General features: G+C 40.1%; 1 protein-coding gene across 1 annotated transcript in view; it reads right to left on the minus strand.

Moving 5' to 3' along the window:
* Positions 1–15,357: 15,357 nt before the first annotated feature.
* Positions 15,358–18,743, minus strand: part of LOC138046406 (uro-adherence factor A-like) — a 7,536-nt gene continuing 4,150 nt past the window's right edge. The window contains exon 4 of the mRNA XM_068893043.1: positions 15,358–17,474. Coding sequence (XP_068749144.1) covers positions 15,358–17,474 — 2,117 coding nt within the window. The remainder of the gene's footprint in view (positions 17,475–18,743) is intronic.

Raw genomic sequence — 18,743 nt, forward strand, 5'->3', positions numbered from 1 at the left:
GTATATGTTTTGGCTGCGAAGGTTTTGACCCGGCCAGTTCGAGGTTTACGGTGCTTTTAAGGTAGGAAACATCCAAGATTGCGACAACGAAAAGTGTTCGAGAAGCTGGAGAATGGGAATTGTGTCGTTTTCTACCGCCTGAGTTCGCAAACTTCACTGATTTTCCAGTTGGCGCCAAGGTCAAAATAATTCTTTCAAATCCATTGCTATTGCAATGTTCTCCTCATACTTCGCTTATGTAAGAGCAGGTAAAATTCCTCAAGATCAATTGAAAGTACTGCTGAGTTTATTGCTGGCAAAACGAGGAGGCCGATGAGGTCGACTGAGAGCTAAAGGAGCCGAAGATTTCGTTTATGATTCGCTGGTTGAATTCAAACTCACATTGATCATTTAACCACAAACTCAAGCTCGCATCATCTGGAAACTTCGCACAGAGGTTTTAAGCATTGTTATGTAATTTCTGTTTTCTTAAAATCAGTGTTTTTAGGATGTCTAATGCTATTTCCCCGCAACTATTAACTTCGCATAAATTATATTTTGAATTTACGTCACAGACACAATCTATCGCTCAAGCGTCCAGCCGTCTCTTCTAGGGGAGGATACCCGAACTAGAGTGAGCTGCGAAAATCCCCCGGAGCCTACGGATCGAGTAGCAGTGGCGCTGGCGACGCTGGCCAAGAGGATGGCGGCGATGGGACTCCGATGACTCGAGTTATTTCCAACCATTAATAGACTCTTTGCATAAATGGCAATGTACATCCTAAGCCTCACATTCATGTGTAAAATCCTTTGTCTAGAAACATAAGGTCGAGGCTAAGGATGTACAAACTATTGTTATTCAAATTTAGGTGCCATATATGCAAAGGGTCTATTGACTTAACCTGACTTAATTCGTGATGGACCTCTTTAGCTTGTACATTTTGTTTTACCATTTCAATTCCTTTTGTTTGTCCATAATTTATGCATATATATGCATGTGCATAAGAGGACATTTGAAAGACACTGTTCCCTTGTCGGAAATTCTGAATTTAACCCATAAAGGAGACCATTTGGGCGTGGTTTAAGCAAATTTTGACGCTTAAAAACAAATTAAAAAGGAAAATCAGACTCCCGTTTCTCTTCGCGTAATTCTGTGTTTCTTCGCGGAACCCTAAACGGGACCTTGGCGGCTTAAAATATTGGCGCTTTGCCAGGAACACCCTAAGCGAGACCAAAATCCAAAATTTACACCCCTAAGCGAGACGACGAGCATCACCGTGTGTTCCATATGGGATTCCCTCCACCCCCCCCCCCCCCCCCCTCTCTTCTCCCCGGGCTGTGCAGATACCCTTGGTGAACTGACTCGGTGAAAATACGAGTGGCCAAGTGTTTAATGAAATAGATCAGTCACCTTATACAATAAGAATTGGTCAGTGCCAAAGACGCAGAAGACGACTGGTGTAGTTTTCCTTGTCAAAATGACAAGTCAAGTCAATCAGTGTACTGTGACATGATATGCAATGCCATGGCAAACGGCCCAGGTAGCAGTACATTGCTTCAGTGATGTGCACAGGATTCAGAGTAATGTGAAATGACTTCTTTAATCCGCAAATGCTTAATCGTGAAGTGCAATGGTCTAGTATAACATTCATCAGCTTACCGTGATGTGAAACGGTTTAGCTTGACCCCGAATGCCTTAACGTGACGACAAATGGTGCAGTAGCTATAGAAAGCGAAATGGTTAAGTGTTACAGCACATGGTTTGCGCCGGGGAGAGGGGGTGGGGGAGGGGAAGGGAAGTTGAAGTTTCGAGTCGATCAGCGCATTACTCCGGTAAGAATATTTTTTAATGGTTTTTGCCTAGTTTAGCTTGACTGGTAATTTTTCTACTTTGATCATTTTGCCGTGATATCAGCAAAGGTTTATATTTGGATCAAAGAGGGTCTCAATGGGGTTAACCGTTAGCCGTAAAAGGGCCAAAAATGTAACCGTTAGGCGTAAAACAACTTAAAATTTAACCATTAGCCGTAAAACAAATTGAAAACCGTTAACGTAAAAAATATATATTAGCGCAAATCTCTCAATTGTCTTGTAAAGAACTCCATTTGCGTATCGTTTAACTAATTCGGCTAATTAAAGTCATTTCACAACGCCGGAATTGAAATGGTGGGTGCGTCTTTGAAATGGATCGTATCACACACTTTGACAGACTTGATAGCCGCCTCAGTGACGTTTTGACATCTCTCGCAATTTTTCGATCTTGTTGTTCAGTTTCTCTTTATGAATGGCGGCTATCCATGGCTACAATCCCGGCCAAAAAGATGTTGACACCAACCCATAATACAAGCCCTCGCCCCCGTATCAATGTTGATAGGGAAATAACTTTAGGCATTCATGGAAAAAATTAATAGTTTGTTTTTCCTACTGTCTTTGAAAAGTGGGGAAGGGGTGAACTGATATGGGGCATCAAGTGTCAGAGAAATTTATAACCGAGATTGTAGCTATGGATAGTGAAGGCAGTTGTTAGTATCTATCGCATTGGAGGGGAGAAGCCCATAGAAAGATACAAAGCAAGGGTTCAAATCGGTGAAGATCACAAATATACTGCTTCCTTCAAAAGTATTTTGATTGACCTACTTGGCTTCAATGTGGGAGGCTCGGTGGCCTCATGGTTAGTGTGCTCGACACCGGATCGAGTGGTCTGGGTTCGGGGCCTGGCCGGGGACATTGTGTTGTGTTCTTGGGCAAGACACTTTACTCTCACGGTGCCTCTCTCCACCCAGGTGTATAAATGGGTACCGGCGTAATGCTGGGGGTAACCCTGCGATGGACTAGCATCCCATCCAGGGGGGAGTATAAATACTCCTAGTCGCTTCATGCTACAGAAACCGGAGATAAGCGCCGGCCTGATGAGTCTTCTGGCTCGTAAGCAGAGACTTTACCTTTTTTTTTTTCTTTACTTGGCTTCAATGACCAGGCCAAAAACTTTGGATTGGAGTCGTTTGACCTGAAACTGTATGCCATACTAACTCGACAACAACTGGAACTGGAATTGCCGTTCTTGTTTGGCTCGGAGGGGAAAGCGAGCTAAACGGTAAGTGGCTTTAAAAATCAAATACGGTAAAACGAGTCAAAAACAGAAAGCACGTAAATCGGCATTTGCTTTTGATGTGTTTGCGGGTAGGCTCAAGATGTCAGCTATTGTAGGTATGTGGTTTTAATTTCGCTAGTGTCAAGAGCACTGGACTTGAAAGCTTTGGGACAAAAAAAATCGTAAATGGTTTGAATCCATGAGTCATATGACTGAGTGAAGTACGATCGTCCTGCAGAGTGTAGTCCTGAGAAGGACTGACACTGACTGACGTTTCGAAAACCTGAGGGTAAGTCATCATCGATCAGAGTCAAGTGATTAGTGTAACGTCTGTAGGTGGTATAAATACTCTGGTCGTTGATCTGATTGGTTAACCAAGTCGTGATATTATTGGTCTTCCGTCAGTTAAGCCGTGTTGTTATTAGGCGTGACTAAAGACTTAAACGGTGATTGGTGCGTTGTTAGTCAAATGTCCGTAGGTGTATTTTTAGTAAAATTAGTTGGTTTGTCTGTTGTTAGTATTGTCAATAAGCCGTTTGCACCAATCACTTGTTTTATTTCTTAGACATTAAAAGTTCCAAATTTCAACGTCCCGCACGCAGTACAGTCAGTGCGGGACTGATATGTATTTGTGGATCAGATAAATTTCATTTTTCATGATTTTGCCATGCTCCACACCAATGGAAATTAACGATTACATTTCCAGTTAATTATTATATTATAATGTAAAACAATGGTAATTAATTATTAAAATTTCAGATAATCTTAACGTGAAAAAATTAAGCGTTAGCCGCAAAAGGGCCAAAAATTTAACCATTAGGCTTAAAAATGCTTAAGATTTAAAAGTTAGCCGTAAAAACGACTACCCCATTGGGACCCTCATCAAAGCAAAGTAGATAATGCTCAGGGATAATGTTCTAAACTGTATTATCACTCGGCTACAAACGATGTTAAAGACTGCAAAATATCGGTTTCCAAACTTCACGACAAAAACCAAAGCTTGGGCCTAAATTATTAATCTAGCGATATTTAAAAAAACGCGAAATTTAAAGTGTCACGAATATCATAACATGAGGCGAAAATTTAGTGACTTACGTAAGTCAATAACCAAGATTGAACGAGTTTATTACCACAGAAACGTTTACAAAATCACATTTTTTACTGTTCTGAGGCAATGTCTTGGTCATCCTCATCACTACTGCTTTTTATCTCCTCTCCAGGCGGCAATTCTTTTGTACAGTCTTCAAAACTGCATGTCGTTTAACAGGCTCCCTGTAATGCTGTTCCACTAGCTGCTTAAATTAATCTCTCAGTGGCTTTCATGTTCTTTGAATATGTTTCCATTATAACTGTCGCCTGTTACTGGAAATTCCAAACCCCTTTGTTTATGAATGTCAACCTTAAGCTATCGGTTTTGAAACGAATACCGATGCAACTTGGTTGGCGGAAATGTCACTCTATAAATTTGGACACGGCAAGTCAACGGTTCACTTGAGCCTCGATACGGTGAGAGCAAATAAGTAAACGGTTGACCAGCCGTGTCCAAATTCGTTGTAAGCGAGCCTGGAAGGATTTTGAAATTTTGGATATTGTTCGCTTTTTCGCAGCAATGAAAACTTGCTGGACCTTGAAACTTGGTCAAAGAGAAGTAAATTTATCGGTGTGACCATCGCCGGAGTTTCAGCGTGACTGATGCCGGAGAAGCGTGATTTTATTGGCGAGATGTGAAGTAATTAAGCTAGTAATTAGTTGCCAGCCTTCCTTTATTTGAACGTATAAAAAACATGGACCCCAGGTCCATGGATCACCCCTGTGGACCCGGTCCATGGACCCCTTCATGGACCCGGTCTGTGGACTACCCCTGTGGAGCACCCCTCATTTTGTGATGTTAAAAGCAGAAATATCTTCAAGAGAGAGAGAGAGAGGGAAGTGATCCTCGCATTCTTCTGGACAATTTCATCAATTGTCTCTTATAGACAGGTGGAACCCATGACCCCTGCGATGTGAGGACGGTTGGGCGCACTGGTCAATTTGTTGGGCTTGTTTGTTCTGGTGAAGGACTCGATGAATTAAATGAATGTATATTTGAAGTGCGGGGTTAGAGACGAATCCCTTTGGAGTCACAATTTGAAATGGATGGCATATAGGTGTCTATAAGAGGCAATTGCTTAAATCAGTAGCCCATGAACGTGATAAGCGAACAACAGCCCTACATTCCTGCTTCGAATGAGAGCAGGAACCCGAGCCCGAGCCCAATAACAAATCTCAAGAAAATAACTTGATGTCATAACCGGGTGTTTTTGTTCTTTTGCGGAAAAGGTAGTCTTTATAGATCGTAGTCTGTATAGATATTAAATGCCGTGACATAGGTCGTAGTCATGAGCTCCTGCTTAAATCAGCGTGTCCAGGTGGATGGTGCTTACTCTCCTTGGGTATCAGTCACATCTGGTGTGCCTCAGGGTAGCCAACTCGGGCCATTTATGTTTTTTCTGTACCTGAACGACTCCCGGATGTTGTCAGCAATGTCACGTCCATAGCGTTCTTCGCTGACGATGCAAAATGTTCATCCGTTGTGCGCACTCCTGACGATTGTCTAGCTTTGCAAAGAGACTTGAACTAGAATTGTTTACTTATGGAATGATATACCTCTGTCAATTAGGCAGACACCTTCTATTAAGTTATTTAAAACTAGGCTATATGAGCACTGCTTTAAAAAACTGGATTGTGACTTTGAAACCGATAGAATTAGAATCTAGAAAACTATTTGTCCTAACTGTCGTTCAATAGGTAGACTTAATATATTTATTTATTTATTTTTTTATTTAGTTTATTGTTAGCGGTCGGCCAATCTCCTCCCTGTTTCCCCTATGTAGGTCTTCTTACAAGGTGTGTAGGCTATGCAATAGATGACATTTGCGGAGATGCATGTAAAGCGGGTCGATTCGGTCCTGAGATCTTAACCATGTTAGAAATAAAAGGACAAGTTTTGCATCGTGTGCATGTACATTTGAAAGTTCCCTCTTGGATTTCAGACTTAAATGCGCACCTAACTAGAAAGTTACCTTGTTTTTGTCGCGTTTGAATGAAATAAGTGGTGGGAGAGGAAATGTATGCTTAGTTTCGGGATCATTGCGGAGAATTTTGAAAGTTTTGAGAATGACATTTTTGACTGCAAGGTTTTGTGGATGGTAGATGAGGGTGAATGGGATTCTGTTGGTTTCTTCGTTCTGTGACGTTTGTAGTGCGGTTTCTCGATCGATTTCTTGGGAACGTTGCTTGTCTGTAGTGACAGCGAGTCAGGGTAGCCACGTATTTTTGAAAAACTGGCACATTTTCTCGCACTTGCCGTTAAAGTCGGACTCCTCGCTACAGAGGTACCTTAGTCTGAGAAATTGAGAGAATTGGATGGCGTTTTTTTTTACGTGTTGTGGATGAGAGGACGAATGCAGCAAGTAGTTATTATAGGAAACTGTTGGTTTGTAGTGTATGCTTGTTGGTAAAGCGTTGCCGTTGACTGAAAGTTTGAACGTCGAGGGAAGCAAGGGAATTTTTGGAAATTTCCAGGTGTATGTCTAGTCAGGTGAAAAAAAAAAAAAAAGAATTGGTTGAGTTCCTCTTTGCTGGATGGAGTAGCACCGACGCAGTCATCGATGAAACTTTTGTAAAGATCAGGTTGTTTTTTGGTCCGTTATAGTCGATATACCCTACGAAAAGGTTGGCGTAGCTAGGTCCTATTTTGGTTCCCATTGCAACACCATTGATTTTTTTGTAGCAGCTGTAGCCAAATGAAAAACAGTTGAGTGTGAGAACCAGTTCAGCCAGACGAAGTAAGCTTTCCGAGCTCCGGCGGTTTTTTTTAACAGGAGGTTGGTTCAAAAAATGTTTTAGTGCTTGGGGGCCCTCTTTGTTGGGGATTACGATGTATAAAGATGTTACGTCCATAGTGAAAATGATTTTGTTTTCGCCCGAGAAATTGAAAGTGCATGGTTGCTGTCTTTGATGCACGAAGGAAGTGACTTGACTATGGGTGTCATGATTTTGTCTAAATAGCTCGAGATAAGTTCGGTTGGGCAACTGCATGCTGAACCAATTAGACGGCACTGTTGGGTTTGTGAATTTTAGGTTTAAAATAAATGCATGAAGTACTGGGAGTATTGATGATGGGATTTTGGGCGGTGACTGGTAGTTCTTGGTTGGTTATGAGTTCCGGAACGACCTGGTCATCAAAGCAGCCGACAAAGGCGGTGCGATAGTCGTTTGGCACACCGACCTCTACCAACAAGCAGCAATTGGGCAAATTTCGGACACCAAATTTACACCAAAGTCAACAAAGACCTAACTTCCGTCAACCAAAAATTTGTCAAAGAAAACATTTTTCATTTTCCAGACCGTTTTCCACCTTAACACGAAAAGCGTTGGCGTAGTATGGCCGTGTAGCCACGTCGAGCCACAGAAAGCGCGCGAAAAATGAATCCTCGTTTATGTCAGGGAGGTGAGTTAACCTTGATTGAGCCTGCGATCTAATCGCTTCGGCGTATGCGGAGCTCTGCTATTAGATACTTCTTCAGAGTTTTTAGCCTTTTTAGGCTAAATAGGGAATTTTATATCAGTTAACTTTATAACTTTTAAGATAGTTTTCTTTCTTAGATCAATTTTGTATTTTTAGCAGTATAGGATATATTTTAGTGATTTGCAGGTCCATATCAACCTTACTGGCTGCCAATTTGTAACCTGCATTAAAAAATTAAATGATGATGAGGATGATGGATCATCACAGAGCCCTTACAGGAAACATAAGTATAACAATTACAACTGTTATTTTGTGTATGCAGGCGTTTTCTATCACAGAGTGACCTTAAAAGGCATTGTTGATGGGTGTTTACGAGCGAGAAAAGAAAGAGGGTGTAGACTCTCTAAACCGTAGGCCGCGTCTCACAAATATCTTCCATGTTCATTAGTTCCCTATGGGGCGTTAAAGAACCCACACACTAATCGAGAAGAGTAGGGGATGAAGTTCCCGGTTTTATGGCTGTCCTTTGTGAGTGTATAGGTGGGTACGTATAGCATGTCCACATCAGCTGAATAGCTGCCAAATTTCAAGGCGCTCAAACAAATAAATAACAAACAATTAACAATTATTCTTTGAAATCGAGGTTTATAGTGGTAGAATATTTACCGAGCCGCAAAGCGGCGAGGTAAATATTCCGCCACTTTTCACCGAGATTGAAAAGAATAATTGTTTTAGTATATACTCACGAAGTGATCTCAACAACAATAGACCTTTTCGGCTTGTACATTTTGTTTTCCCAATACAGATCATGTGATAATACTCAGGAGGTTTGGTCTTTTGTTTTGCTCATTAAAATGAGGGCATGCAAGCATGAATATACCTGCATGCACTCTTTTTAATGAACAAAACAAAGGACCAAGCCTCCTGAGTATTATCACATGATCTGTATTGGGAAAACAAAATGTACAAGCCGAAAAGGTCTATTGCAGAAAAAATCATCCAAAGTCGATTTAATTGGCATCTCAATTCATGCGTGGAAAACGTGCAAGCGGCACAAAGCATTCGCGAAAGTGTTTACACAAGCTTCAAACATGGCAAATCTAGATAACCTTCGTTAAAATCCTCGTCACAGACAGCAAAATGGTCATTTAGCACCGTTTAAATCAGCAATGTAAATCGAAAGTCTGCTTGTTAAAACATTTTTACCGTTCGATCAAAGTTTTTGAGGTTCATTTGAAATGGAAATTGAAAGTGCAGTTGGTAAAGCATCCACATGAAATGGTAGCTCTAATTGAGGTGAGCGTTAGTTTGTTGTAAAATGGCCCGTCTTGTTTCCTTGCAACCATATGGAACTTTATTAAACATCTTTTTAATTCCTCGATTTCACTAAGAAATTTGTTTTGGTGGGCGACCAGCCCTACAAGAGAGAATTACTGCGAATGAAACAAATGGTTGGCGTGAAGATTGTTTCATTTTCAGCAATAATTATCTGGAAAAACGAAGTTAAACACTGGTTGGCAAAAATATGAAATCTTCTCTTACCTTTGAAAACTTCCAGGCCATATTTTTGTGGCCCTATTTGTATTCTGTGCTACAGCATCATCTTGTATTCTCAATATTTCCGATTCATAAATGCTGGCAAATTTACGCCGGCCGTTTTGTTTTGTTTGCTCAATTTTTAGCGAACCAATCAGATTACTTGAAACACCAAGATCACTGAGTGAGTATATAACAGCAATGTCTTGATACCATAAGAAACATCAATTATTACTGGGTTGCCGTATGGCAATCCCAGTCTAAAAGTGGATGGCGTTTGTTCGGTGTTCTTTTTCTGTTTTTTTTTTCCGGGTCGGTAAAAGGCTTGCCTGTCACTGCCCTGGTAAGTGGTATCTTTATGCATAGAGCCTTCTGCGCGTATTTTCTTAGGATCGAGAGGGTAGTGGAACTGCGTAGATTTCTCTGGTGGACACAGTAGAATCATTAACGTATTGTAGCCTGCAATGGCGTCGAAAATCATGTAACGCGAATGGCGTTTTAGTGGATCCTTAAACAAAATATACCCTTATGGAGCTCAATAATGGAAAGTCAGTTGGATAAACGAGGCAGGCGGTGAAAACCAACACCTGCAGTCTCAAAAGCGACGAGTAATGGACTTCGACAACAATCTGTCGCCCGTCGAGCAGAAATCAAAGTGAGCTGCATTTCTAAAATAATATTTACCAAGTGTGCTGTTATGTAGAACACTGAAACCAAATGGAAAATTCTCTGGTAACTTATGGGTTCAACAAAGACAGAACGATTGAACAAATCGAACACCTTAAGTGGATCTGTGATCAACTCTGCACAGTCTTCAGGTAAAAACAATAATTGGAAATGTGACAGCCAAGAATTATTTGAAAGAAAGCTTGTCGTCTATTCTGTGCTTCATTATTCAAGGAAAAGGTTCTTCATGGAATCGGTTTGATCCTGAAATTTTAGTTTGTTGTAATATTGCGCATATTTGACACGATTGAGTTTTTCCTCTTCACGCACGTAATGAAATAGGAAGGGGTTTTTGCCTCTAATAGCAAATATGTTGTTTGTTTCAAAAAGTTGTTCGCTGGAAGAGGTGGCCTTTATGAATTCATCATGTTTTATGATATGTGTGCTGGATAGTTTTTATGGCAATAGTAAAGCATTTTCTTGTTATTCAAGGAAAATGTTCTTCAGGAAAGGGTTTAAACCTGAAGTACATGGTAATTTGACACGATTCAGTTTCTTGTCTTCACGCACGCAATGAAATAGGAAGAGGTTTTCGCGTCTAAGAGCAATCAAGTTGTTTGTTTCAAAAAATTGTTCGCTGGAAAAGGTGGCCTTTATGAATTCACGATGTTTTATAATATGCGAGCTTAACTGGATAGTTTTTATGGCAATAGTAAAGCATTTTCGTGTCAAAATGAGGGTAGCGTTTTTCTGTTGTGCTAACTTAATTAAATATAAATATACATTCTGCCTCGTGAGTTTGTTATTCTCGTTAACCAGCAATGGAAAGTCATTGCAACGCGAATAGCGTTTTAGTGCATCTTATGTTGTTTGTTTCAATAAAATGTTTCGCTGGAAAAGGATTCTGTGATATTTTCTGCCTTTGTGAATTATAATATCATGTTGTGTATTGAATTTGCGAGCTTAAGGTTGAAACGTGATATGGGAGGATATTTTTATTATTGCTCTGTAAGCAGGAAAGGTTTCATGAAAATAAACAGGTCTGTTGGAAGCGTGCTTGAGTTTCAACAAAATGAGCCCCAAAATCAGCAAAAAATTGTGACGCCGGTGAATAATAAATTAGCTGCTATTTCCAAAATGATGGAATTACCTTGGTGATAAATAACCTCGTCTTGGAGATTAAATTTTTGACTTTGCAGAAACAATGGTGGGCGATTGTGATCTTTGTTTTGAATTCGCTCATTTATTGTCAAACTTTATAACACTTAACAGAAAAAGAAACTTACTAAAACCCGGTATCTTGCCATCACTTGATACAGATGCTTCATTGTTTGGCAAGTAAACATGCCGCGGTAACAATCACGGCGCCCGCTGAATTCCGGCGATGTCAATTTCGATTTGCGATTTATTTGTGCAGCCAAAACGTACAATAACAAAATTGAACGTAGCAAAAATCTCCCAAAATGTTTGTCGCTGATCGTAACTGTTTATATTCTATATTCATGGTTCAAAATTAATGTTGTTTTCATGTTGTAAATATGTTATTCTCGAGCGACCGTCCTGGAAACTTCCTTCTGCTCTTTCTAAAAACTGCGTATCAATTTTTATTTACTTTTGCATCAATATTTGTTTTTGCATAAAACAAGCTAACAAAATCTGTACATTGCTGAATTTGCATTTGTTAACGTTAATAGTATTTTCGGTCCAATGCTTCTGTTTTACGAAGGGGTATATGTCAGATGCTCAGAGGGCACGCGTAAACTTGTGGTGAAAAGAAGTTTATCAACATGTCAGCCCAGAAGCCAATGTTTCTCACTTCCCATTTATTTTCTTCAATCTTTCTGGGTTCAGTACTTTGCTAGTAACCACATGTCTTCTCAGGCTATTTACCCAAGGCTTATACCATGGCACTTAACTACAATGGTAGACAATACCAAAACAATATCGTGCACTGTTAGAGCTACATATTACGCAAGGACAGATCTGTTTCGTCGTACGAACGTGTGAGAACCAGTGAGCCAAAGGGCCTCTGCTGGTATGACTTCTGGGTGACCCCTTACATGGTCTTAATGACCCCCCAACTTGAAAAAATTGTCTGGAACGGTTCACGTACCACAGGCAACCCAGTGTACCCTCACTGAGGGTCTAGTTGCTTAACACGAGGCGTTTATTATCATGACGTAGTCAGCATAGCTAAGCTACAGGAGAGTCATCTACAAACACCCTATAATTTGTCTTTAGTTCTTGTATCTCTAAAACGAACTGTGTGACCCCCATATTTCATTGCTGGAAAGTGATTAGCGGACTTGGATTAAACCTCTGCAAAGTTTTAAAAAATCGAAAAGTCCAGGTGGCTCTACATTTGCTCCACAGACGATTGTAAAACTTTGCGGCTAGTTTTACCTCAGGCAGCTAATAAATTGTCAGCAAGGATAAATGGGGGTTACAGAGTTTGTTTTAGATATACAAACAACTAAACAAATAATATACGGTGTGTTTGGGTGGATTTCTTGTTGCTTATTTCACGATGTGCGTCAATACTTTTAGTAGCCCAGCCTCTTGAAAAATAGCTTTGAGCCACCCTTTAAGTAGAACTATTTCGTGTATGGCCAGGAAGTGTTTAAATCAGCGTGCAAGAGTCGTGGATATTCTTTAACCTCTCGAAAAACCGAAGCTCTCAACTTTTGTTTAATGCAAAAATCTGCGACATTTCAAAAACATGGACAGAATTACCGAGCAAGTCATAAACTTGCGTATGTCTTAGATATTTTACAAACGCGATTGCCAGCAGAAAAGTATCCAAAATGTTTTTGTGACGTTAAATCCAGTTTTCAAAAAGTGTCTTTTTCGTTTATTATTTTTTTTTATGGTAGCTCCACCACAATTTAAGCTCGCTCACAGTATAAGACATTGAAGCCGCCGATTTGTTTCTCTTGTAAAATAAAAACTGTTTTCATCTATAAAAATTTCAAGAAAAGGGTTTTCACATTTTAACAAATAAGCTGCATTTCTTGGTGGATTGTAAAAAAATGATTTACAAACTTCACTGTTACAACACGGTAAATCGCCCTACTTTACCCTTGAAAAGTCGGCACGTAAAGCAAGTTAACTTTGAGAAACGAAGGTTGTATTGGTTAAATTACGGGAAAGGTTTCTTTTGGGAGAATAAATTTAGTTTCCTTTTAAAAGATTCCAGGTTTATGACGAACTTTAGGTTCGAAGATGGAGCAGTAATTCCCCGTGTTAGCTAGAGACATGTAAGAAAGAAAGTCACGAAAATAAGGGAGGTTCTAACCATGTCGAATTTTGAAGCGGACGACGGAAATTAGGGACTTTAGTTAAGACATAAAACGGCGAGGTCAACTGAAAGGAGAGTAGGCAAAACTGCAGGCTCACGTTTTTCCAACGAAAAGCTATCCTTGAGCTGCTAAAATGAGGAGGGGAGGGTGGGGCTGTTGTCAAAACTTTCAAACGTGAAAACGTTAAAAAATTGTGAATTTCTGTCATTTACACTGTACGTTTGCAGAGAAAAACAAATGAGAAAAATTCAGATAGCGATTGCACAGCAATTACATGGTTTATTCAATGACATTTCGAGGTGGCGTTGTTGTTGAAGGTGAAGCGTCGTAGATGTTAAATTCCCTATTGCTACAAGGGGGTGGCTTGAGTGGCAAGGTGAACACTTGCACGATAGTTGAGAGAACTGCCGTTCTTCTAAGAGGCAGCAGTACCGGAGTAGTTTAAAGGTTTTTTAGGTTTAAAATGGGTAAACCATAATAGCACTTAAGGTCACACACACAGCATTCTTAGCATCAAAAAGAGATGAATACGGAGCAGTTTTAGCCGGGTGATCAATCCATATCGAATTTTAGGCGACTTTCTTTAATCCAAATCAAAACACCGCGTGTAAACTATTGTTTTTAAGTCTAATACCCCATTCACACCAACAAGACATGTTTAATTAAACTGGGTTTAACAAAATAAAAATCAGTCAGAAAATTGTAGGACTGGCTTTTCCATGAGATTCAGGTTTGTTTCAACACATGCTTTGACCTGTGCTAAATTTGTAGTGGACAAAAATCAGTAAACATAATTCAAAGAGAAAACACATTGAAACCGTGTTTAACTAAACATGTTTAAAACATGTTTAAGGTTTGGTGTGAATCGGGAATAAGTTATTGTTTCAATTGTTTGGTCTTTTTTTTGGTCAGGTAGCGAGCCAATCACATTATACGTTACGAGAGCTGCTACATCACCCTTTTTTTCAAGTACCAATCCATTTCCATCGATCCTTTAAAACCCTTTAACTATGCAAGACAAAACTACCTTGAGTTTGCTAACATCATTCTTGGTAAAGAACATGTAGCGTTACAAGTTTTTCGGTGTCCATTGACGACATTGTTTACTCATTAAAGTAAGGTTTAAAATAGCTAACACACTGCAATCTGCAATCTACCATAATGCTTTAAAGCAAGCAGTAGAAAATGATTTGACCGTTGTTTGTTTAGTGTTTACACTTGTTGGTTATTGTATTGGATTTCTCCTGTTCGATTTTTCCGGGTTTGCAATCTAGGCTAATCGAGAACATAGGTTTCCTTTTTACATGTTCGTTTAGTGTATGGACATATTTTCATTCATGCCAGTTATGATATTGCACATAGTAAACACACTAAACTAAGGGGATTAGAAAATCCCAGGTTCTCATTTTTCATGCTTTTAGTATTGAATGATTTCAGATTTAAACTGACAGCTTAACATTCATCCTTCAACAAGTCGTGTATTAAATCGTCCCGTCCTAGAATTCATAGGAACTAATAATCCTTATAAACATAAAAAGTGCAGACAAGACGCGTTGTATTCAAACATATTTATTAACCGAAAAATAAAACTCCTCAAACAAACAAAAGCAACAATCGTTAAGTTTTCTGAAGTTCTGATTACTCATGTTAAGCAATTAAGCCAAGTTATTGACGCCTTTCCTTGGAGAGGGCGATGATGCCGAAGACATCTTTGGTTCTGCTGTCTCAGAACGAGGAATATCCACCATGTTAGGAGGTGCTCTTTGACGACGACCACATTTCGGTCGCAACTCAGGATAAGATGGACTGGCACATTTCAAAGTCTGTGTGGAGTTCAAAATCTCAAAATGTTTTGATGCTTGGCTGCGGGCGCTGGAAGGCCGCTTATCGGACCGCGGGGAAGACTTCACACGCTCTCCAAGCTTTTCCTCTAGGTATGTCGTTGAACATATCCCATTCAAGTTTTCAGCAGAGCCTATGCTTCGTCTGCGGCTTGAAGTCGCGCTTCCCGGGCGTTTTCTGTCTTTACAAACAGGCTGCGGGAATGTAGAGTTACTGTATTTTCTCGACAGATTTTCAAATAATTCCTCTTCAGCATTACGCTCGAAACCGTTTTTGCCCTCCTTGCTTTCTCCGGACGAACTCGCAGATCGTTTTGGCGTTGATGCGCGAGATGAAGGTTTTATCTCAACCATATTTTCACTGGAACCCTTTACAGGCAAGGAAGCTGTAAATTTGGTGTTAATTTGTCCTCGTTCCGTAGTCTGTCCAGAGTTCTAAAATTCCTTGGTTTCTCCTGATCCACTAACAGGCCGTTTTAGTTTTATGTCTGATGTGGGCCGTGCACTTGAAACTGCTCGAGATGAAATCTCGGGAAAGCTTTCATTGTAACCTTTAACAGAAAAGGACGCTCTGGCATGATTCTGTGGTGGCCCGTGGCCAGGAGGCTGTCCAGAGTTACAAAGTTGCTTGGTTTCCTCTGAAGAACTAACAGATCGTTGCAGCATTTCGTCTGATGAGGGCTGTACACTTGAGACACCAGACGAAGCTTTCATCTCGAGCAAACGTTCTTCAGAACCTTTTGCAGCTAAGGAGTCTCTTGACAAATTCTGCATTGGAACGTGTGCAGGGGACTGTCCACAGTTCTGAAATTGCTTGGTTTCTCCTAATCGACTAACAGATCGTTTTGGCATTTCGTCTGACGTGGACCGTGCACTTGAGGCGCGAGATGAAGATTTCATCTCGAACAAACTTTCTTTTGAAGATTTTGCAGAGACTGAGGCTCTGGAGATATCCTGTATTTGTCCATGTCCAGGAGGCTGGCCAGAGTTCTGAAATTGCTTGGTTTCCCTTAAACGGCTCACAGATCGTTTTGGCATGTGGTCTGATGTGGACCTTGCACTAGATGAGCGAGATGAAGATTTTATCTCGGGAAAACTTTCATCATCAGCCACAGAGCCTCTGGAATTACTCTGTAGTGGTCCGTATCCAGGAGGCTGTCCAGAGTTTTGAAATAGCTTGCTTTCTCGTAAACGACTCACAGATCGTTCTGTCTTTTCTTCTGATGTGGACTGTGCACTTGATGGGCGAGACGAGGATTTCATCTCGATCAAACTTTTGTTGGAAGCTTTCGCAGCCAAGGAGGATTTGGAGTTATCCTGAACCAGACTGTGTCCACGAGACTTGGTTTGAGGGGTTGGTGTTTGGTTTCTTAAAGAAGTATTACCGCCGTTTGATTGCAGCTTTTTCTCTCTCAAGGATCCTCTTGTGGGAGTCCTCTCATTAGAAAGTCCTTTCTCCGGTTTGTCTAATTTCCCTGCGGAATTAGATCTTTTTGATGTTGCCACCTGGTGACCAAACGACCTTTCTGTAACAGCAACATCAGGGTTGCTGCTGCTAACACACTTGTCATCATCCTTTTTCCTTGTGACGCTTCTGCACCGAAGAGACTTGGTTGAACCCTCCGTTACTGCCTTTGAAGCAGGCGATTTTTTGGTGCCAAGAGAAGTTTCTCTTTTAGCCTTTATTTCATTCAATGTACTTAAAGATTCAACCTTAATTTCTTCGGCTTGAGATGCGTGGAAATTACCTGGAGAGACTCTGGAAGAGCTGTCCACTTCAACAATATTTTGCTCGAGGGAAGTACCTTCTGCACCTGAAACTCTTGATTCTGAGACAAATTCGTCGACTTGTTCAGCATCTCTGTGTGTCTTAAATATTTTTGCACCTTTATCCATGTGTTCCTTTTCTGAGTTGCTTTCGGTCTCCTCGGTTTCTTCTGATTGCCTCACTAATGGCTCTGGCATTTCTTCGGGCTTTGAATGTGCGGATGTGGAAGGAGGGACCGATTCTGTCTGGAACAAACTTTCTTTTGGGTCGTTTTCGGTTTTGGATTGCTCATAAGCGAGTGCTTCGTTGGAGATTTTTCCACTTTCTGGCGAGTCGGAGAACCTTGTCTGATCCAGCAGCCGCTGATTGTGGAATCCTTGTCTGTTAGCAATTGCGTCGTTGCTAGTTTGCGGGCACTTGGCGTTATCAGCGTGATTGAAAGAGCTGAACTTGACATGTACCTTTTTTACATCATCTGACATCATTGGATCTGACTTAGAGTATGCTGGCGTTTCTGGATAATGGTCCTTTGAGTGCGGATCTTTTTTGTCAAAATTGTCCTTAACGTGTTCACTGGTACCCATCTTGATCCCCTCTGTATAGCTCTGGCTTTTGGTTAGTTGTTCAGAACCTGATGAAGCGTTTTGGAAAATCCTGCTTCTCGCTATTTCAGCCGAATGGCTTCGCTTTGATGTTGGCGTCTCATTCCTTTTGGGTCTTTCATGTCTTTCTGGTTTTTCTTTTGAAGGATTTCCATTTAAACTGTTCAGGTGAGGTGGTGTGCCTAGAAATTATTCATAATCTATTATCAGGAAAGTCAAATCAAAAGTAAAAAAATTTCATATCTCGTTCCCGAATCTATAATCCATCTAAAAAATGGCTAAGAACTCAGGACGTAATAAAACGTAATAATGATCAAGGTCACATGCCCATCTCTCAAAAGGGACGTGCTGTTGTCACATGACAGCTGTTTTGTCATGTGACTACTATGTAACCACTCACTGTCGTCAGCGTGATGGTAGTTTTTATTACGTTCCGTGTTTTACAGTGGCTATTTAGTTACATGCGTCCCTCAACGACTGAAATGAAGATAACAGGATTCCAAAATGAAATCGAACCTATAACCTTCTTATTACTCATATTTGGAAGCTGATCTGGCACGGATATGGGTTCGGGTGAAGGTTTAATTTTTCGAGTAAAAGCATGATACTGCTAAAGATAAACAACTGAAAGCGCTAGTCCACGCTAACGTACTTCAACAACTATGAGTTTAAAAAGAAGTCATTATTACAGTATTATAATATAAAATGGTAATAATAATAATAATAATAATAATAATAATAATAATTGTACGATACATAATAACTGCAAAATGGTAACAGCAGCTGCAAGATAAATTATTTACAATGAATATTTTTTATTATGCTTATATTTATTGGCCAGAGTTAATGGAGCAGCAACAATATTATAGACCGAATGCATAAATGGCAGCCAAAAATATATTCTTTTGTTTATGTGCTAATAAGACTCACCAGCTTCGCTCTTATGCAACATTTATTTTGTATTTTGTCCATGCAAACGAGGCTAGTGAGTCTAATTAGCGCATAAACAAAAGTACATTTTTGGCCGCCATTTATATGCATTCAGTCTATTTGTGTCCTCAATAGACCAAATCGGCTAGCTCAATATTATACCCAATTCAGACCCTTTGGGAATAAAAAGTTTTGTTCCAGGTATTTCCGTATCATTTAACCTGATAATGCAAATACAATACAGAATAAATAATATAATAAACAATCTTAACCCCAGGAGATTTGAATTGGTAGTCAACATTGAGTGAGTCCATTTGGTCTATTAAGAGCAAAAAAGTTAATGATTGCAAACAAATATAGAACAGGTGCTTAGAAACAGGACATACCTGTCATGCTAATTGAGTAGCTGACTGATTATATGTGATGATTGAAAATCATCACATAATATGTATACAGGTGCACAGGCACAAACTTTTCATGGCTTTGCCACCCAAATGGCAAAGGGGGCTATCTATCTACAT

The sequence above is a fragment of the Montipora capricornis genome, chromosome 4, assembly GCF_036669925.1.
Source record: "Montipora capricornis isolate CH-2021 chromosome 4, ASM3666992v2, whole genome shotgun sequence".
Lineage (NCBI taxonomy): Eukaryota > Metazoa > Cnidaria > Anthozoa > Scleractinia > Acroporidae > Montipora > Montipora capricornis.